The sequence below is a fragment of the Bos indicus genome, chromosome 16 (assembly GCF_029378745.1).
Source record: "Bos indicus isolate NIAB-ARS_2022 breed Sahiwal x Tharparkar chromosome 16, NIAB-ARS_B.indTharparkar_mat_pri_1.0, whole genome shotgun sequence".
Classification (NCBI taxonomy): Eukaryota; Metazoa; Chordata; class Mammalia; order Artiodactyla; family Bovidae; genus Bos; species Bos indicus.
This window is the reverse complement of record NC_091775.1, coordinates 1,978,067-1,999,190: the sequence shown is the minus strand read 5'-3', so window position 1 is coordinate 1,999,190 and position 21,124 is coordinate 1,978,067. Positions and strand designations below refer to the sequence as shown.

General features: G+C 54.1%; 1 protein-coding gene and 1 long non-coding RNA gene across 4 annotated transcripts; one reads left to right on the top strand and one right to left on the bottom strand.

Annotated features, from left to right (window-relative positions):
• Positions 1–9,508: 9,508 nt before the first annotated feature.
• Positions 9,509–20,722, bottom strand: LOC139176296 (uncharacterized). Its single transcript, XR_011560689.1, has 3 exons — positions 20,103–20,722; positions 14,136–17,017; positions 9,509–13,343 (listed from the first exon to the last, which is right to left on the bottom strand). It is a non-coding gene; the product is annotated as an uncharacterized lncRNA (long non-coding RNA).
• Positions 11,091–21,055, top strand: REN (renin). 3 transcript variants are annotated; one of them, XM_070767750.1, is made up of 9 exons: positions 11,091–11,182; positions 14,509–14,659; positions 15,128–15,251; positions 15,770–15,888; positions 16,688–16,884; positions 19,105–19,224; positions 19,597–19,741; positions 20,026–20,124; positions 20,719–21,055. In XM_070767750.1, the coding sequence occupies exons 1-9, from the start codon at positions 11,103–11,105 to the stop codon at positions 20,878–20,880; spliced, it is 1,197 nt and encodes a 398-aa protein (XP_070623851.1). In that variant the 5' UTR covers positions 11,091–11,102; the 3' UTR covers positions 20,881–21,055. The 3 variants fall into 3 exon arrangements, with proteins under 3 accessions (XP_070623851.1, XP_070623852.1, XP_070623850.1); XM_070767751.1 differs by lacking the exon at positions 20,026–20,124 and having other exon boundaries at positions 11,102–11,182; XM_070767749.1 differs by lacking the exon at positions 20,719–21,055 and having other exon boundaries at positions 11,102–11,182; positions 19,597–20,140.
• The last annotated feature ends 69 nt before the right edge of the window (positions 21,056–21,124 follow it).

Sequence of the window (21,124 nt, the reverse complement as noted above, 5' to 3'; positions counted from 1 at the left end):
GCCCCATTCACTGAGGTATAAATGTCACCCTAGTTCCACAGTCAGACCTCCACTGGGGTGCTTGGCCACAAGACCCTAAAGCCCCACTCCATTTGCAAGGAGTGTCAGCAGGGACTGGGCCATGCATCCACCACTGCAACCCCTGGAAACCCTGGGTGGATCCACCGCACCCCCTGGAAACCCTGGGTGGATTTTATGTGCATCATTTCTCTACATCCTTGGAGGCACCCAGGGGGCTTAGCATGTATTGACCCCATTTTCCACAGTGAATACCCTAAGGTTTGAAAAGAAGAATAACACTCGAGGCACACAGCCAATGAGTAGCAAGCCATTTCAGGCTCCTGACTGCAGAGCCTGGCTTCCCCATCGCACTGTCACACTTCTCTGACATGGCATGACATTAGAGTAAGCTGTGGTGGACATCAGAAAGGGTCAATCTGTCTTGTGCAGACATTCCTGGGGGTCCCCAATGGCTGGGGAGTTTAAATTGCTGTAGGAAGGAGAGAGTAGTTAGGAAACTCCAGGAAATCGAGGCTTCTGCGCACAGAAAAACCCAGCCCTATTTGACAGCCTCAGGCTACCACTACCCTGCTTGGTCTAGAATGGAAACGCTCTTTCCGAGAAGGACTGTGAGGTTCACCACCATTCCATGAAACACCAGTTACAGAAACCCGAGCTCCGTGGATTAGAGGCAGAAACCCGAGCTCCGCGGATTAGAGGCAGAATCTTGTTGCTATGGCAGTGAGATAGGCTGCCATGGAAACAGGGCAACCTGCCCCACCTCATCTCTACCCCGAAACCATCCTCAAGGATCTCTCATGTTTTTGAAACTGCTGTGAGCTCGGGTCCTAGCGTGGTGTGACAGGGTGATGCTGCTGATATATCCTCCTCCAAACAGCCTCGAGTGTGTCTCTGTACTTCTAGGAGAGGAATCATAAACTCAACACCTACTCTGTTAGGTGAGTTTTTCTCCTATTCCTGGACTAGTCCTTTCTCTGATGAAGTCTATGGGTAGGAAGAAGTTAACGAGTCTCCAAAATTTGCCCTTAGCCAGCCTACTTTTACAAAATCTCCTGTGATCCCCTCTAACTCTCCTCATGACCTTAAGTTTAAGCAGATAGGAGACAGGTGTGTGTGCTTGTGTGTGTGTGTGTGTGTGTGTGTGTGTGTGTGTGTGTGTGTGTGAGTGACTTGAGGGCTGAAAGTGTGAAACGTGTTCTCTGGTATAAGAAGCAGCCCTGTGTGTGAGAAGGTATGTGTAAGAGAGGGGTAAATGTGAGAAGCACACGTGTGTTTGTGTGACTATCTGTGGTGTGGCCCCTCTAACTGCATTTCAGGCCTTGTTAGCTCCCTCTGCAGCCCAGATGCTCTCCAGATCTCTGCTCTAGCTGCTTCAGTGGGCAGCAGGAGAAGAACTGGGTCTGCCAATCCTGTCTTCTCTCCAAGGACCCCAGGCCCTGCAGTTCTTGGCCCTATGTACTGTGTAGGGATGGGGGTCTCCACGGGACGAAGGGGGTCTTTGGTTTCATGAGGGTCCCAGCCTGACTCTGAACAGATTGAAGGGAATGTCCAGAGCACATTGCAGGCAGTGAGGTGCTCCAGGGACTCCCGAGACCTCTGGCTCAGAGAGCTAGGGCAACAGGGCCCGAAGACTTGGAGGTAGGGCTCCTAGGGGCTCTCAAATGCACTCCTTCCTGAAAACTCTGGACAGTCCCCAAGGGGCTAGAACCCAGGAGGCCTGGGCATCTTTCCCTGGGGAAGGGGAAGTGGGAGGACCTCTTTCCACGTTCCTCCCCTTTTGGTAAGTCTGTTGCACTAGGAGGGTGTTGGTCTCATGGCCTGAAGCGTATGAGGGGTGGGAGTGGGAGGGATCCAGGGGGATTTCTGCCTCTAGTATCACTCTTAATACATTAACGAGCAATTTTTTTAAGAAACTACACTGTGCCAAGTGCAGGGCTACTCCATTTTAACCTCACAACAACTGTATGAAGTGGGCAGTATTCTCAGAAAGGTTAAGTGATGTGCCCAAGGTCACACAGCTGGCGAGTTCGAGAGCCAGAGTGAGACTCTGACCTTCCAGTTCCAAGTATCATCATCTGCCTACACACTACAACCTTTCCTTTCTCTGCTCTGCTGTGTGGCAGAGCCAGCCTTCTTCCTGAATTATTTGTCTTGGGTAGCAGGTCTCTGGCAGTCAATGTAACTGTATCCTGATCCCTCTCTGACTTCTTTAATAACAACACAGGTGAGCTCACCAATCCCCAGAGCAAGCCTCCTCCCCTCAAACCTCCTATTAGGGATCAGGCAACTGATTTGGTCCCTGTCTGTCTCCTTCTTTCTCTGGAAGCAGCTTCCCCAGGTCCAGACTTGGTCATAGGGAGGCGAAGGTGTCAAGTCCCAGGGGAGCTAGTGTGCCCTTGCTCACCTTGGGTGCCTCCTTCCATTTTAGACATCAGAGCCCAACAGGCTCAGAGCAGGGGGCCTGGAGGCCAGCAGGGCCGATTTTGGTCATCAGGAGAGAGCCAGATTACAGCAAAGAGCAGCCAATTTCATCCTCTTTTTGGACTTTGCTTGCCTATATTTTATTTATTATCTGTCCAATATAGCCTTTTAAAATTTTTTATTTATTTTCAATGGAAGGATAATTGCTTTACAATGTTGTGTTGGTTTCTGCCACAGGTATACATACATATGTCCCCTCCCTCTTGACCCTCCGTCCCACCTCCCACCCCATCCCACCCCTCTAGGTTGTCACAGAGCACTGGGTTGAGCTGCCTGCATCCGACAGCAAATTCCTGCTGGCTATCTCTCTTACATGTGGTATGCGTATGTGTTAATGCTACTCTTTCGTTCGTCTCACCCTCTCCTTCCCCACCCCATGTCCAAGGTCTGTTCTCTATGTCTGTGTGTCTATTCCTGCCCCCAAAATAGCTTCATCAGTACAATTTTTCTAGATTCCATACATATGCATTAATACATGACATTTGTTTTTCTCTTTCTGACTTCTTCACTCTGTATTAGAGGCTCTAGGTTCATCCACCTCACTAGAACTGGCTCAAATTCTTTCCTTTTTAGGGCTGAGTAATATTCCAGAGTATACAGGTAGTACAACTTCTTTATCCATTCATCTGTTGATGGACATCTAGGTTGCTTCCAAGTCCTGGCTATCAAAAATAGTGCTGATGAACACTGGGGTACACGTGTCTTTTAGAATTGTGGTTTTCTCAGGCTGTATGCCCAGGAGTGAGATTGCTGGTCACAATATAGTCTAACAACTATCTTGTCGACATATTACCTTCACAAAATGTTTCACGGTACCACTTTTGACTCATTCATGCCTGTTCACTCCTTAAACCCCTTAAAAGATAGCAAAGGAACAAGAAAGGAATAAACTCCCAAGGACAGAGAGAAGGGATAGGAAACCACAGCAGGTGAGAAATGACAGCCAAATATTGGAGATGGAAATTAGATGGAGGACTTGGCAGAATGAAGGAAGTTACAACCTCAAAGCCAGCAAAAGGGGACTACCGAAGGGCCATAACTGATTGACTCCCAGAGCCAACTCTTGGTACCTGGAGGTACTTGGGACAAATTCTAGACTGAAAACGGGGGACTGGCTGGAAATCTCTGTGTGAGTAGCCAGACTTCCTGAGTCCCCTCTATCCAGCCAACACAGCCATGCTTCCTGCTTCCCCATCGGGAAGAAGCTAGAGGCTTTCTCTCAAGGATTCAGTAGAGACTCTAGTCAGGGGGTCATAAGCACAGTGAGGATGGGGATAAAGAGAGTGCCTGAAAAGAGGGAAAAAGAGAGTGGACCGTGTGAAAGTCTTGCTGGGTAAGTCCCCAGACCTTTTGCAACCTCTTCTTAGAATGTAGTCAGCAACGGGATAGAGAACGCCCCAAAGGAAACACCAAAAGATTCTGACATTGAAGGGTACATGCCTTAGTTCACTTGGGCTGTTTTAACTACCTACCACAAATTCAGTGGCTAATAAACAACAGAAATTGATTTTTCACAGTTCTGGAGGCTGGGAAGTCCACAATCAAGGGACCCTGATTTTACCTGGTGAGGGCCCACTTTCCCGTTCACAGATGACTGTGCTTCTGTTGTGTCCTCACATGGCAGAAAGGAGCAGGGAGCTCTCTGAGGTCTTTTATATAAGGGCACTAATCCCTTTCATGGGGGCCCCACCCTTATGACCTAATCACCCATGAAGGTCCCACCTCCTAATATCATCACACTGAGAGTTAAGATTTCAACATATGATTTGGGAGGGACACAAACATTCATCTGTAACAGTGCTCCAGGGAAAAGTCTGCTGAAAGCCCTCATCTAGAGTGGGGTACCAGAGAAGGCAATGGCACCCCACTCCAGTACTCTTGCCTGGAAAATCCCATGGACAGAGGAGCCTGGTGGGCTGCAGTCCATGGGGTCGCTAAGAGTCGGACACGACTGAGTGACTTCACTTTCACTTTTCACTTTCATGCATTGGAAAAGGAAATGGCAACCCACTCCAGTGTTCTTGCCTGGAGAATCCCAGGGACGGGGGAGCCTGGTGGGCTGCCGTCTATGGGGTCTCACAGAGTCGGACACGACTGAAGCAACTTAGCAGCAGCAGCAGCAGCAGCAGCAGCAGAGTGGGGTACACCAGCTGTGAACCTTGCCCCTGCACACCAAGTTTCTAGACCCTTCTACCTGTCTGTGTTAATGAATGGAGAACCAAGTTGTCCCAGGAGCTTGAATAAAACCTCTATTTGGAAGAGAAGACCCAAACAAACAAACACAGAGAAACCAGAGACATAGTGAAAATATTCAGTTCAGTTCAGTTGCTCAGTCGTGTCCAACTCTTTGCGACCCCATGAACCGCAGCACGCCAGGCCTCCCTGTCCATCACCAACTCCTGGAGTCCACCCAAACCCATGTCCATTGAGTCAGTGATGCCATCCAACCATCTCATCCTCTGTCATCCCCTTCTCCTCCTGCCCTCAATCTTTCCCAGCATCAGGGTCTTTTCAAATGAGTCAGCTCTTCTCATCAGGTGGCCAAAGTATTGGAGTTTCAGCTTCAACATAAGTCCTTCCAATGAATATTCAGGACTGATTTCCTTTAGGATTGACTGGTTGGATTTCCTTGCAGTCCAAGGGACTCTCAAGAGTCTTCTCCAACACCACAGTTCAAAAGCATCAATTCTTCGGTGCTCAGCTTTCTTTATAGTCCAACTCTCACATCCATACATGACTACTGGAAAAACCATAGCCTTGACTAGATAGACCTTTGTTAACAATGTAATGTTTCTGCTTTGTAATATGCTATCTAGGTTGGTCATAACTTTCCTTCCAAGGAGTAACCGTCTTTTAATTTCATAGCTGCAATCACCATCTGCAATGATTTTGGAAAAATTAGTCTGTAATTAATATCCTCAGAGGGCATAAGAGAAAATTTTGCACCTACAAAACAAATAGTGAATACAATAAAATGGAATAATAAAAGAATCAGAAAGGTCCTTCGAAGTTAAAATTAAAGGAGATAATTTTTTAAGACATAAAAGTTGGAACATCAAGTTAAAAAAATCTCATAGAAGGTAGAACAAAAAGAAATCAGGAGATAAAAATGTAAGAAATTTAGGAATCAAACAGAAGCTGTAATATCCTAATACTGTGAGTTCCAGAAGTCAGAAAGGAGGAAATGGAAAGGAAAAAATGACCAAAGAATTAATGCAGGATGATTTTCCAGAAGGGAAGGACATGAATTTCCAGGTTGAGGGCATCCACTGAGTGCTCAGCACACAAATGGGAAAATATCCATGCCAGGAGTAGGGAAGGTGGTGAGACACCCTAAAGATCAAACCATAGAAGAGTCTGGAGTCAGAGTACCATACTTGTTAAAATCAAAAGATACTGGAAAACAACTTCCAACTTCAGAGGGTAAATAAGCTTCAGCCTACAATTCTACTCACACTTTGAAGAGTAAGGAGTAATGGAAACATTTTTAGACATGCCAGTACTGGAAGTGTTTACTTATCCTGTACTTTTTCTCTGCAAACTTTGGAATACATCTTCCACTTAAACACGTGTCAACTGAGAAAGAAGAAGCCCCAGAGCCTGGACACAGGAAGCCGCAGAGGGGAGCAGCAAAGAGATCCCCCAGACAATGATGTGCTGCAAACTCAGGAGCACCGAGCCCCCAGGAGAAAATCCCACTGGTGCATTAGCTGGGCATCCCACCAGGCGCAGGGTGGTCTGGAGCAGCTGGGCACAGAAAAACAAGGAGTGGGAAAGGAGGGGGGTGATGACGAACTTAATGGAAAGCAGAAAATTACACGAAGAAATGTAATTTTAATACACGTGAATGTTAGTTTAATTATAATGATTTAAGTACTGACTTTTGATTTTGCCAAATCAAGAGGGACAGAGTATAAGAGAAATCTTTAATTGCCACAAAAGAAGTAATAATGAATAAAATTGAAAAATCTAGAAATGGCAGTTTAAGCATAACCTTTAGGGATATGTACAACCAAGAATAGCAAAATAGCCAAGAGAGATGAAGGGTTTTGCCTCGGTAGAGCAGGACTTGTCATGGGGACTGGACGCAGGGCTGGAGGTGCCTGTTACCCTTAAAAGCCTTTGGGTTCCGTTGGGTTTTAAAACTAGAGCCTTTATTTCTCTGATAAAGAAAAGAAAGAGAGAAGAAAGAGAGGAAGGGGTCCATTTTCTAGGAAATGTTCTTGGAGTACAACCACTTCCCTCCACTTCCCTGGTGAGACGAGCACACACAGCCGAGCACCTTCCCGTCAGAACCACTGCCCCGGGTCATCACCCCCGCCTAGCACACGCACATGCACACACACGCATGCACGCGCACACATGTGTGCACACACATGCACACGCACACACGCACACACACACACCCTCCACCAAGCTGCTCCACTGGTACCCCTCTTCTGGAAAAGGAACCTTCTTCTAGTTTAAGCTTTCTCTGATAATGGAGCAGACCCCCATCTGGGGAAGCAGATTATTATGCTTCCAGCTTCCATGCCTCAGGGTATGGGGTCTGGTTCCACTACATTGGTGGGTCTCGTTTCAGAAATTCTCCTTTGATCAGGCTCTTTCACCAAGCCCTCAGCCTCCTTGCCAGTCCTATCATCTCCCTCGGGCCCCAGCACCTCCCAAGGCCTGGGTGACCTGCCTTCAATTTCCTGGGCCTTCGCTTGAGCAGGCCTCGAGTTGGGATCACCCCAACCCTGTGGCTGGTTTTCTGTTCCTCCAAGGTCCCCAGAACAACCAGCTAAGGACACTTGGTTCTCTGCATCCCCACCCCCCAGCTTCAAGGTGCTCCTGGTCCCAGCCCCGATGCCTTCCAAGTAGTCATCCCCTCCGGAGGGTCCACCCACACAAAGCCAGCCCTGGCTGGCTATTAACTCCACTCTGGGTCTCAAGGCCCTCCTCTCAAGGCCCCAGCTGCTCATCTCTGCAAGCTCAGTGCTCCCATCTGATTGAAAAATTCCTCCGAGGAGGCAGCTGGGCCCTCTGGGGACAGAGGGTTAAGTGTGACGTGGGGAGGAAGACAGGTAAAGAAAAGATGTGTCCATTTTTATCTCTGTTCCTGCTTCCCCGTTTGCTTTTTATGCACAGAAGCAGGACCAGTCCAGAGATATTTAGCTCCCCAATTCCAAGCCTCATGAATTCGACCTCTTTCCACCTTCCCCAGGACTGTATGTAGCCTTGGCAAGAGCTTTCCACTAAACTAATGCTGGTGGGAATAAATCCATGAACCTTTCAAAGCAGCAAAAACCAGGCTCTCTGTGCCACTCAGCCTTCTCCCCGTCTACCCTTCACCCCTGCTGGCCCCTCCATCCTTGATCACAATCCTGAATCTCCTTGGAATCACTGTCCTAGAGCAAAGGGGGTTTGGGACCACTTGTAGAGAAACCCTGAGTCCCACTGTCTCCTGAGAGATTTGCAGTTCCCCAGCCCCCTGCGAAAGTCCCTTCCCCCACCCTGCACGCCCAGCGGATCTGAAGAGAGAGCAGAGAGGCTGGAGGGATTTACGCTTTTCCGGAGGGCGCTGGCGTCACGGGCCTGCCCCAGGGGAGAGGGCAGGTGCCGCCCAGCCCCTGCCTCTGCCCCGGCTGCTTCCCGACCTCCAGGTGACGCAGCCTGGGGCCTCGCCTGGGACTCCACGGGGGCTTCTGTGAGAAACCCTGGACCCAGGCTGATGGGGCCGCTCGATAACCTGAGAAAGGTCCCTACATACCCACGCTCCTTCCCTCCCACAGCACGGGGCACTGGTGGGCCACAGCTCAGAGGGAGACCCACCCACCGTCCAGACCATCCCCACACGACCCCAGAGACGGGAGAGGAACAGGCTGGCCACCAGGCAGGCAGGCAGGACCACAGAATCCTAAAACCCCGGACCGACTGTCCCAGGGTCCGAGGTGACTCCAGGCAGGGCATTTGTGGTCACTGGACGATGCTGACTGCTCCTCCTTAGAGTGGAGCTGAAACCGGATTCTTTCTCCTGCCATCACAGACCTCAGCTCTGTACGATGAGGCTGCACAAACAGCTCTGGTTCCAGCTTCTGTGGAAGAACCTTCAAGGGCTCTGTGACCCCTGAGGCCTCTCACTCCCAGTCAAGCTTCTGCAGAGCCCTCCATGGACCTCCAGGTCTCGCTTCCTGGATTCCTGCTGGTTCTGACTCCGGGCCACAGTCTCGCTGGGATGTGCTACCTGCTGTCTGGCCTCAGGATCCGGGTCCCACAAGGGTGGGGTGGGTAGGCTGAGAGGAGCTGGTGAGAAAGAGCAATAAACAGCTGCCGCTCCCAGCTCTGCTGGGGTCCTGGGAGAAGCTAGAGCCAATGGTGTCCGGGCCGCGTCACCCCTCAGAAGCTGGCTCCCTGCCTCCCCTCTGGTGCCTGCGACTCTGGTCTGCAATCTGACAAATGTATGTCTCTCCTGGAGGTCACTCCCTCTTCTATTTACACTGGTGCACAGGGCCAGCACTCGTGCAAGCTGCACACACTGGCAGGACACAGGGAGGTGGGCGGGAAGGGTGTTTCTGGCTAGACAGTGCCTGGGGCCCCAGAGGGCTGGACCGGCTGGGGGGACCCCCGGCCCTACCTTTGCCATGGAAGGGTCTGGAGTCGGAGCTAGGACACAGCCGAGGGCCCCACTGTGCCCAGCGTCCACACTGCAGCAAGGCCGCGGCTCTGAAGAGCTCTCAGAGAGCTCTGCGGGCTGGCAGACTCAGCCCCAGCCCGGCACCCTCTCCTTTGCATCCCGTGGGCTCGGGCGGGCACGAAGCCCCAAAGAGGAGCCAGGAGTCCCGGGCACACCGCTCGGCTTGCCCTCCCCTGAGTCCTCTGAAGCCTCAGCCTCCTGTCTGAGCAGGGGGTCTGACGGTCGCCCCTCATAGGGCTGCGGAGAAAGAAGCGTGGTTCTGTCATCTTTGTAACTCTCGCATCTGGACAAGTGCCTGACACGTAAGAAACGCTCAGTGATACTTGCTAATGAATAGAAGAGCACTGAGACCCACAGGGACGTTTAATGAATATTTAGTCAGTCTGATAAGACAGAAGTTCCCACTGAAAGGTTCTCCCGGGCCCTCAAATGCTTCCCCCAGTGCCAACCACAACGCTTGAAAATTCTCCAGTGAGAGTTTGTACCAAGAAACACCAGCTTCTCTCATCCCTCGGCAAGGCTGTTATAGTTTCAGAGATCCCGACGCAATAAGTAGTCCGCACAGCGGCAGCAGAGTTTCACTCCGCTGGTTAAGTTCTTTCCGCCCACAGGTGCAGAGAGCAGCACGCGGAAGACACGGGACCTGGCTGCTAGAGCGTCCACACGGGCGGGCACCCTGGGGCCGCCCAGCGTCGGCTTCCTCACACCGCTTGGGCACTATGGCCCAGAGAGGGGCGCACGCCCCCACGTCACGCAGCAAGTTAAGCCAGGCCCCTGGCCCTGCCCGTCACGGTTCACTGGGCGCTCATTTGATGAGCGGTGAGCGCCACTCTGGGCGAGAGGCAGAGGCACGCACATCGAAACGATTCCGAGAGTGGACAGCCGAGGCCTGTGCTTTCACAGAAGGCGCGCGTCTGCACCGTGGGAGCCCCAGCAGAGACGGTCAGTTCCAGGCTGAATCCACGCCTGCTTCCTGGAGGCGACAGAGATCCTGGAAGTGGGCCCCAAAGAGTGAGCAGGGAAGAGCCAGGAGAGGAGGTCCTAGGCTGCGTAAACAGCATCCACCCTGGGATTCAGGGGCCAGGTGGATGTGTGGTGAGCGGCTCCAGACTGCTGGTAAGCCATAAGGGAAAGGGAAGGAGGCAGACATGCCCCAGAGAGGACTCAGGGAGAAGCAGAGAGAGGGAGAGGGGTGGAAAGACCAGCTGCTCCACCTCATTCTTTGGCAGAGAGCAGCCTCCCCGAGTCCTGGGGCTTCCCTTCCCTTCCACCAGCACAGGTCATCTAAGATGGAATCACGTCCCCTGCCCCCAGCTCCTTAATTCCAGAGGAGGTCTGTGCTGCACTTTCCCATAAACAGCCGCTGCTAACAGAGACCTGAGGGGAGGCCGCGTCGGGACTCCCTGGATCTGGCTCTGTCAGGGAATGAGCTGGAGGGATCACCCATGTTCCAGATGGTAACACTGAGACGCAGCCTGGGAGTCGCCAGTCAGGGGCACAGCCAAGGTTAACACAGAGGCAAGAGACGGGCTTGGGGGCTAGAAACTGGGGTCCTGCGCTTGTTCCAGCCCTGTCCTGGTTCCCTAGCGGTGCTGTTTCTCATCGGCTTCGGTCTTCCCTGAGGGGTCACAGGGCCAGGCCGAGACAGGGCTACTGGCGTCACTGGGCGCAGCCTTGCTTTCCCACAGCCATCCTTCTTCCAGCCCCCCTGCTTCACGTCAGAAACCTGGTCACCCTTCACCCACTTAGCTCAGCCCCATTGAGGGATTTATTACCGGCTGCCCCGCCATCTGCCCCGCGGTAATAAATCAGGGCAGAGCAGAATCGCAGCCATCCCGAGTGTGCGTGTATAAAAGGAGAGGGTGCTTCAGGGGACCCCAGAGCGAGCTGGGCACCCAGGCGAAGTGTGGACCAGTGCAGCAAGATGCCTCTCTGGGGACTCCTGCTGGTGCTCTGGGGCTCCTGCACCTTCAGTCTCCCTGCAGACACTGCCGCCTTCAGACGGTAACTGGGAGAAAGGGTGGGGGGAGGAGGGATCCTCACTTGCCTGACACAGGTTGGGGGGTGGTTCAAACAAGTGATGTCACCCCGTCCTCACAAGCAACCGGGCAGGGAGAGTTTCGCCCCAATCAGAGAGGTCAGGTGACTTGCCCGATGTCACACAGCCAGCAGAGGCACTAGCTGGGCCTTTTTGATCCTAGCCCAGAGTTTTCAGTTCCTGCACAAATCACCAGGCTAGGCACTTTGGGGGGACTCGGAGATGACTGAGACATGTTCTCTGCCCCTCGGGAGCTCACAGACTAATTACTAAGAAGGGTGTGGTATTGTTAACTCTACCAGGGAAGCAGGACAACGTAGTGGTTAAATGCAAAGCTTCCAGAGCCGAATAGTCCTGGTTTAAATTCTGTTGCACCAGCAGTGCCAACTAACTCCGGAACCGTGGGCAAGACCCTGAACCTGGCCACGTCCAAGTTTGCCACTGTTATTTTTCAGTATTCATTTATTTGGCTACACTGCCCGCTTGGATCTTCACGGCAGCAGGCAGGGTCTTTTAGTTGTGGCGTGAGAACACTCAGTTGCAGCTCGTGGGACCTAGTTCCCTGACCGGGGATTGAACACAGGCCCCCGGCGCCGGGAGCATGGCGTCTTGGCCACCAGACCACCAGGGAAGTTCCAGTTTACCATTTTTAAAACAGGGATAATATTTTACAGAGACGAACCTATTTTACAGAGCTGCTTTGAAGAGTGAGTGAGATATTGCCTGTAAATGCCTCAGCCTGGTGCAGGCATGCTGTAAAAACCCAGCTGTTACCATCTCCAGGGGGATTATCACGAACATTAAAAGAAAGGTTTAAGGCAGCCCAAAGGAGGAGGATAAAGACCCTACATCCATGTTTGGCGACAGGCCCTGAGGGAACCCTGACGGCTCAGCTGGTAAAGAATCCGCCTGCAATGTGAGAGACTGGGTTCGATCCCTGGGTTGGGAAGATCCCCTGGAGAAGGGAAAGGCCTGGAGAATTCCATGGACTGTATAGTCTGTGCGCTCGCAGAGAGTCGGACACGACTGAGTGGCTTTCAGTTTCACTTTCTTCCCTGAGGGAACAAGCAGTTCTTCAAAGCTGCAGGAGCGGAGAGGCAGGTGGGAGAGGGCCTCCTAGAGAAAGGGTTTCACGCTGGGGAAGCAGATGGGACCAGAAGACCTGAAGTTAAGGGGCAGGCTTTCATAACAGTGGGAGTTGCTAGGCCTGTAAAATGCTGAGGACTTCATAGGATTGTTTCCTGTGTCTCAGCTCAAATCATCCTCCCAACAGTCCCATTTTAAAGCTCGGGACACTGAGGTTCAGGGAGGTCAGCCTGGGCACACGCTGTGACATGTGTTTCCAAAGCCTCTTTCCTCTGCTCCAGGGAGAGCAGCTGCTGGGCTGGGGGCATGGTGTGCCCCCAGCCAGGGAGAGGCGCTTCCCAGTGGCAGCGTGTGCCTGAGGTTGGCCCCCACCCCCAGGATAAGGGGAGGGAAAGGAAAAAAACATTCTCCCTCATATCTTCAGCATGAGAAGAAGAATGAATTGGACCAGGGTGAAGAGGGAGTCAGGCTTTCCAAATGTACTTAGAGAAGTTTTGCTAACTGACATGAGCCTCAGTGTCCCTATGCAAGGCTCTTTGGCGCCTGAACGGCAGATCCCATTCTCAAGGTGCTTTTACACACAGACGCCTTTTACAACATGTACTGAGCACAGGGCAACTCAATCTGCAAAGTGCTTACTCTCGGTGGTAGGTACTACATTAAGTCCCTGGTTACAGAGACCCAGAGGAGGTCAGGTAAGTTGCTCAGAATCAGGCAGGTAGGAGGGGATTCGAGCACATCCCACGACCACTACACCCTCATCACAGACGGCATGAGGCTGTGCCGTGCTGGGTACAGACACCCGGGGAAAACAGGGCAGGCGCCCAGGCAAAGGGGAGGCCAGCAGGGGGGCACAGGGCTTCCAGGAGGCGGGGTGCACGCTGGCCTTCGAGGGCTGGGAAGTGCTGGTGTTGGGGGGCGGGGGAAGGGGAGAAGGAAGGGATTCTCTAAAAGGAGAGGGTAAAAGGAGAGGTCCAGAGTAAACAGTGGGAACGGAGCCCTCTCTCGGGTCTAGCCTTCTCTGTTCCTCCATTTTCCCATCTGTAAAATGAGAATAGTAAAGTTACTCACCTCAGGTGATGGCTGCGAATCAAATAGATCATAGTCGTGAAAATACTTTGTGCAAGAATAGACCACGTTATGAATACGGCAGGTCATTTCTGTTAAAATACTAACACCAACAAGCATGAAAGTTGCATTCACGTTTGTGGGCAAAATGCATGGGGCCTGACAAGGAAAGGCTAGTGCAAGTACATAAGAAGAAACAGGGACCCTCCAGACTTTGGGCTGCAAGCCTGGGACCCCCAACAATGGCTCAGGCTGTGGCACACAGCCTTCACATCGGAGTCCGGGGACCCGTGTGGGAGATGGGCCAGTCAGGGCACCTCGAATCCCTGCTGCATCTACTCCTGAGTCGCCTCATCCCTCACCCCAGAGTGAGGACAGCCAGCCTGCAGGATGGGAATGAGGTCACGTGGTGGGGGTGGCCTGCACAGCGCTGGGCGCCCGCACGGTGGCAGCTCAGGGTGACCTGAGTTTCCCAGATCTCTTTAACTCTGCCTCCCGAAGGTGACAGGAAAGCGTCAGGACAAGAAGCGGAGGGCCTGGGACCTAGGCTCAGGAAGGCGCTTCTTCCCAAGGGCGGGCTGCACAGGCACTCTGGAGACGCCTGCCTCCCCCCACCCCACCCAGTCAGCCCCAGGGCCCGGGCTGGGTGCTGCCTGGGGCTTCCTGCGGCCCCGCCCGGGCCGCGTGGGCGTGTGCTGCCCCCTGCAGGCCCCGCGTGGCACTGCCTCACCCACCCAGCTGTGAGCCGGCGCGCCCAGCCTTCACCTCCTCAGGGGGAAGTCAGTGCTGTTTCCTCCTGCATCTTCCCACCGCTGGAGCCCCTGAAAGGCAGTGATGATCTCTGCATCTCTAGCATCCAGCATGGTGCAGGCACAGAGTAGGTGTCCAACCTGTGATTGTGGAGTGAATGATCTTAAAATGATGAGCAAAATCAAACAACAGGAGCAAGTTAGTTGAGGATCATTTAATACCAGCACAGGTAACCATGGAGTCTCCTTCAGAGACTTAAGAGCTCTAGAGTGATCCCTAGGTGCCTGGGCTAAGGTTGGGGTAGTTTTATTAGAAGCTTCTAGAACTCTACCATTACTGTGGGAGGGGACAGAGCTCTTCTACTTTTTCTTACTCCATCATGGGCTAGGATCTTCCTCAAGAAGATGCCCTCAGTCCGGGAAAGCCTGAAGGAGCGAGGTGTGGACATGGCCCGGCTGGGTGCTGAGTGGAGCCAGCTCACCAAGACTCTCTCCTTTGGCAACCGCACCTCCCCTGTGGTCCTCACCAACTACCTGGACGTGAGTGCCCTGCTCGGTCCCTTGCCCGCTTCACTCTCTCCTTCTTCTCTTGGGCCTAAGGCATTTTTGCCCTTTCTGAGCACCTCACGAAATTCCCATTTCACAGCTGGAAAGACTGAGGCACAGAGGACCGGAAGGAGCCCAGAGGCAGGGTCCAGGCCCTGGGCCCCCAAGTAAGGGTGTTGCGGGGGCAGGGGCTCAGCGAAGCATCAGGGTTTCTGTGGGGCATGGGCCCCCCCCCACCCCCCGCTTCACTGGCAGTACGTTTAATTTGCCCTTTGGTCTTACTGAGCCTCCCACTTCCTGTCATGAAACACTGCTAAACCTCTGACTCCATCCCTGCTGAAAATGGAAGCCCAGAGAGGCTACGTGGTCTGCCTCATCTCACCCCAAGTTCCAAAGAGCGTATCAGGCAAGACCCCAAGGCTCCCCAAGCCCTTCAGGCCACCTCTCTCCTTTGCCCTGCAGACCCAATACTACGGTGAGATCGGCATCGGCACCCCACCGCAGACCTTCAAAGTCGTCTTTGACACAGGCTCCGCCAACCTCTGGGTGCCGTCCACCAAGTGCAGCCCCCTCTACACGGCCTGTGGTGAGACCAGGGGCCTGGGTGCCTCCCCACGCCGCTCCCCTGTCAGGCCTCAGCCCCAGCTCAGTACTTCCTGATGCCCCCTGAGCTTCCTCCTGTCTGCCTCTGTGCCCCCTGCCCCTGAGAGGAGAGGAGAGAATGTCTCCCATTGTTCTGACATGACCACCAAGTAAAAAGCAGGCTCCAGAAGGACTGAATTCTCAGACCCATTCAGAGCATGGGCTCTGTCCTCCTTAACCTCAGGGAACCACTGAGTGCTTCTGGGGACCAGAGTCCTCTCGCCATCCTAGGATCAGCAATTACTTTAAGACACTTCATCTGAGACAAAATTCTCAGAGACATGAGCACATTACAGGGGCCCAAGAAATACAGACCTTGATTGATTAACCACATTTTTCAAGCCTCCCAACTCAGGGCCGCCCTGTCTTTGCACTCAGGCCTCAACACACGGGCCCCACCCAGCACCTGCCTCCAACCCCTTCCCTGTGTTTCTCGGCCTTGAGCCTTTGTCTTCCCGCCAGAGATTCACAGCCTCTACGACTCCCTGGAATCCTCCAGCTATGTGGAGAATGGGACGGAGTTCACCATCCACTATGGATCCGGGAAGGTCAAAGGTTTCCTGAGCCAGGACCTGGTGACTGTAAGTGAGGCTGTCTCAGGTCATCTGCCCTCCTAGTCCCCAGACCTCCTCTGCCACCCTAGCGCCCGCGGTTGGGGATGGTGCAGCCCAGCCCACCTTGGAGGAGCACCCTCCTCTGCGACTGCTCCCTGGAGCTGCAAGCACCTGGGGCAGAGCAGAGCTGAATTCTGGGCACTACCCAAGTGATCTGTGAGGGCCTCTGCAGCTACGGCATTCGTGGAGTTTGTCCTGAGCCCAGTCTCCAATCGAGGAACCTGCTTGGGGTCATCCGGCTCTGACTGAGCTCTTAACCAGACCCTAGACTGAAATCCCGAGTCAGGGTCAGGGTCAAGGGTACCATCAGCCTTATGGTCAGGATCATTTTGGAGTTAGGCACAGGTTCTAAGCTCACAGCTGAATTCAGAGTTTGGAATTAGGGTCAGTCCTGGTTCACACTGTCACTTGGTCTGTGTCTGACCCGCCTCCATCTCTAGGCTTCTCCATTCCCTGCTCTGGCAGAGTTAGGGTAGGGGTACCCATGGAACTGGGAGGAAATCAGTGTGAGCCCATGAAATAGGGGAAAGGGGGCGTGAAGGGCAGGCCTGACTGTGGTGCTGCCTTCTGCCTCTGCCCCTCCTTGTCCCTCTGGACCCCCAGCCCAGACGTGTGTTAGGAGGGCTGCTGTGCACGTGGGGTTGATGAAGTGGTCACACCCTGGCGCGGTGTGTCCCTGGGGCCCTTCGTGCAGAGGCCTGGACCGGACTCTGGCCAGGGGATGGGCCCCGGGCTTGGTCTCCCCTGGTGCTTCGTCCTTCCACAGGTGGGTGGGATCACAGTCACACAGACCTTTGGCGAGGTCACGGAGCTGCCCCTGCTGCCCTTCATGCTGGCCAAATTTGACGGCGTCCTGGGCATGGGCTTCCCCGCCCAGGCCGTTGGCGGCGTCACGCCGGTCTTTGACCACATCCTCGCCCAGCGGGTGCTGACGGACGACGTCTTCTCCGTCTACTACAGCAGGTGGGCCGGCCGGGGCGGGGCCGGGGCGGGGCCGGGGCAAGAGGAGGCGGTCCGAGCAGGACTGTGCTGTGTTCAGGATCAGGCGGTGTTCACTCCATATCCAGAGGGATACGATCCAACATGGAAGCCAGCGCTTAAATGAAAAGGAAATAAAGTCAGGCACTCAAATCCTCAGTCGTACTGTACCTTTCAAGTACTCAGTGGCCACAGTGACTACCGGCTCCCACACTGGACTGTACAAGTACAGCACGTTTCCATCTTGGCAGACGAGTCTTTTACTTACAGTTTAGTTCAGCAGTGCTCTAGAGCAAGAGAAGAAAGCAGAGTGGGGGTGATGGGAAGTGAGGCATTGCCATGACCGCTGGACCTCCTGTGAGGGCCTGGCTCCTCTCATGTGGACTGCTGACTTTATTCATTAGTCCCTTCACTTATCTGCTCAGTCCCTAACTCCAATCACTGGACACGGACATGACAAGCACTGTGCAAGGCTCTAGGGGTACAACCATGAACGCAGTGTACAAGACAGAGTTCCAGCCCTCACAGAGCTTACAGTCCAGCAGGGAAGACAAGAAACATTACAATATGATGAGCAAAACAGGGGACACGAGGTTGAAACCCTGTGCTTTCAACTCCAGGCCAAACTTGCATGCAGCATAGCCAGGCTTGGGGAAGCGGCCACCAGCTGTGGAGCAGAGCTGTGATATGCCCTGAGCTGCTGGGCACGAGCTGGAGACAGGGGGTCAGGCGTGAGAACTGCAGGCCAGAAGCAATGAGGACAGAGGGGAAGGTCAGCGCCCAGAAACATCGCACAGATAAACGGAAAGGAGTGTCTGGTTTGGCGAGAGAAAGAGAGTGGCTGAGAAAAGGCCACCAACTGGCGGGCAGGGCAGTCTTGGGAGGAGCTGCTGCAGAAGTCGGGCAAGGGCTTCCGTAGGCAGTGCAGAGGCAGGTGCGGGTGTCAGGAAGGGAAAGGCCCACCCTGAGAAGTCTGCCTGGGGACGGACGCAGACACAGCTGCGCAGAGAAGCAGGGAGAGACATGCAGGTGTTTGTAAATGCTGGAGGGTGCCCGAGGACGGGCAGGTGGGAAAAGCAGCCAGCAGAAGGTGAGCAACGGAGAAGGCGGGAAAAGAGGAGACAATTGAGGGCAGGAGCCGAGAGGCCACGGGATGGAGGGGAATCCCAGCAAAGAGGCCTTGTTGAGGAGAGACCTGCCTCTTCCTTTACTCTGGGATGAGAAGGAGGAAACGTCCAGAGAGATCATGAAGTGTTGGGAGAGATGTAAGGGGAACTTGTCTAGCCCAGGTGCACATGTGCTGGATTTATAATGATGCAATTAATGCACTCGCACCAATAACGTGTGACCTACGTGCTTCAACGTGCACACACACATGCCTCCTACTAAGAGTGCTGGGAAACCCCATCTCTCTCTCTTAAATACACACACACACATATCCACACACATAGGAAACCATCCCTAAGGTAGACCCTCACTTGTGGGAGGCATCATGCCATCTGGAGGAGAGGAAAGCAAGAGGCATCAGCTTCGGATGGGGCACCAGAGGTCCTGGCTCCAGTCCCCCACTCACTGCCAGGGTGGCTTCAGTGACTTACCTCCTGGTGATTCCACTGCCTGTAGGGTAAAAAGAGTGTGTAATACCACCTTGCCAAACAACGGGCTGGTGGGGCTCATCTGAAACAAAAGCTTCCTTTCTGCTGTCTCTTTCTCTGCAGAGATTCCAAGTAAGGAGATGGAAAGCCCTCACTTGGCCCTGACCCTCCAGAACGCCTGGCCCAGAATCACACATGCCATCTGCCCCAAACTCAATGTAGCGGGCCAGGCGCCACTGATGCCCAAGCTCCCCACCCACCCCCACCTTCCTCATGCCCCTGCCCACCACCCAAGCAGCTCCCCGGGGTCCATCCCAGGTCCCCCACTGCTCAGGCCCCAGTGAGGTGGGAGCGATCTGCGTCTTGCACGCATTCTGCCCTGTCCTGTCTGCTCCTCTGTGACCTCTCTGGGGAGGCTTTACTGGGTGCTGCTGCTGGGCCACCCTGGAACCCCCAGACTGAGCTTTGGGGACGGGCAGAGGTGAAGCGGCCTCCACGTCGCGCCCCAGCCTTGCCGCCGACCCTGAGCCTGGGCCCAGCCTCCCTGGTGGCCGGGGTTACTGAGTCCTGGAGGCTGTGGGTGTCCACGCTACTCTAATCTTCCCTTTAGGAATTCCCACTTGCTAGGGGGCGAGATCGTGCTGGGAGGCAGTGACCCCCAGTATTACCAAGAGAATTTCCACTACGTGAGCATCAGCAAGCCTGGCTCCTGGCAGATCAGAATGAAAGGGTCAGGACCTTCCACCCTCTTCCCTCTGAAAGTGCTGCTGCTGCTGTGGGTGGGCCTGCAAGGGGGCCGGGCTGCCGTCCTGCCCTCTCTCCGAATGCAGCCCTTGCTCTCTGCTTGCTTGGTCTGGGGAAGGGACATGGAGATGATGGGTCAGGGGGAGGGGGCAACAAGAAGAGGCGGAGGGTCACAAAGCCATGTGCTGGGGTGGGCAGCATTCTCCTCTTCCAGCTCACGTGTCACGCATCCCTCTCCGCGTCACCGGACCTCCAGCATGGCCTCTTATCACCTGCCCGCACTCAGGAAAGCTGTGCAGCTTGGTGGTGCCCCTCAGCCTTCTGTCCAGCTGTCTGTCTGACGCTGTGGCCTCCCCAGGGTGTCTGTGAGGTTGACTACCTTGCTCTGTGAGGAGGGCTGCATGGTCATAGTGGATACTGGTGCATCTTACATCTCGGGCCCCACCAGCTCCCTGAGACTGCTCATGGAAGCCTTGGGGGCCAAGGAGCTGAGCATAGATAAAGTAAGGAGCTGGGGGGCGGGCACCAGGGAGGAGGGCTCACCAACTGGCCCAGGCCCCCAGATCACCCCAGGATGCTTTGGTTCTGAAGGGGACCGTTTCTGGCCTTCCTCTCCTGCCTCTCACACTCTTCCACATGTGGCCCGGGCCCTGGGAGGGGGGGCTTGGGAAGCTGGGGGCTGTGCCCACCCCTCTCCGGCAGAGGGGCCAGGCCACAAGCACAGGGTTGCGTCTCCTGGGGTACCTCCCACACTCAAAGGGGCTCCTGTGACCCTACCCGCTGCCAGTATGTCGTGAACTGTAACCAGATGCCCACACTCCCCGACATCTCCTTCCACCTTGGAGGCAAAGCCTACACACTCACCAGTGCGGACTATGTGTTACAGGTGAGGCTCCAGTCTGCTCCTTGGTGGCAGGGAGGAAGAGGGGGCAGGGGCCCTCAAAAACAGACATGTCATTATGCACAGATTACCTGCTAGACCAGCGGTTCTCAAACTTGGCTGCACATTAGGGTTACCTGGGAGCTTTTAGAAATCCCAGTAACAAGCCACATTCCCATACCAACTGATACCTCTGGGGGTAACTGGGCAACCATGTTTACCAAACTCCCCAGGTAATTGCAGCGTGCAGCCAGATTTGGAAATCACTGTGCTCATCTCCTGATCTCCATTCTGATCAAATGTCCCCAGTAATGCTATCTGCTTTTTATACTCAGTATGTTTAGAGGTGTTAATAGTTTGTCTAGGACCAGAAGCTCTGCCAGACTGTGAGCTCCTGAAGGCAGCGCTGTGCCCGATGCGTTGTTAGCAGCATCTGGCTTAGTGCCTGCCTCTGGGAGGGGTGTGACCCATGATGGCTGAAAGGGCCAAGATGTGATGGAGGCCCAGTGCAGATGGGGCACAGGTGGGCAGATGCTGCTGAGGAGTCTGGCAAGGTGGTTATGTGCCAGGCAGTGGAGGAACCCTTCTACTTCCTGCCAGGATCCCTACAATAATGATGATCTGTGCACACTGGCCCTCCATGGTATGGACATCCCACCACCCACTGGACCAGTCTGGGTCCTGGGTGCCACCTTCATCCGCAAGTTCTACACGGAGTTTGATCGGCGTAACAATCGCATCGGCTTTGCCCTGGCCCGCTGAGGCCCTCTGCTGCCCTGCCCTGGCCCGGAACTAGAGCACTCTCTGGGACCACCCCCCAACCCCTGCCTGCGCCCTCACTCAGCGGGGTGGAACTCCCCCCCAGATGTGTGCCCTGCCCCCAGCACTGGCTCTTCCCTTCTTTGAGGACCACAGAATAAAGACTTCATGTTCCCAACCCCACTGCACCTGGGTTCTCAAGGATTTGAAACAGGGAAGAACAGTGTGTGATCTCGTGCAGACAGAA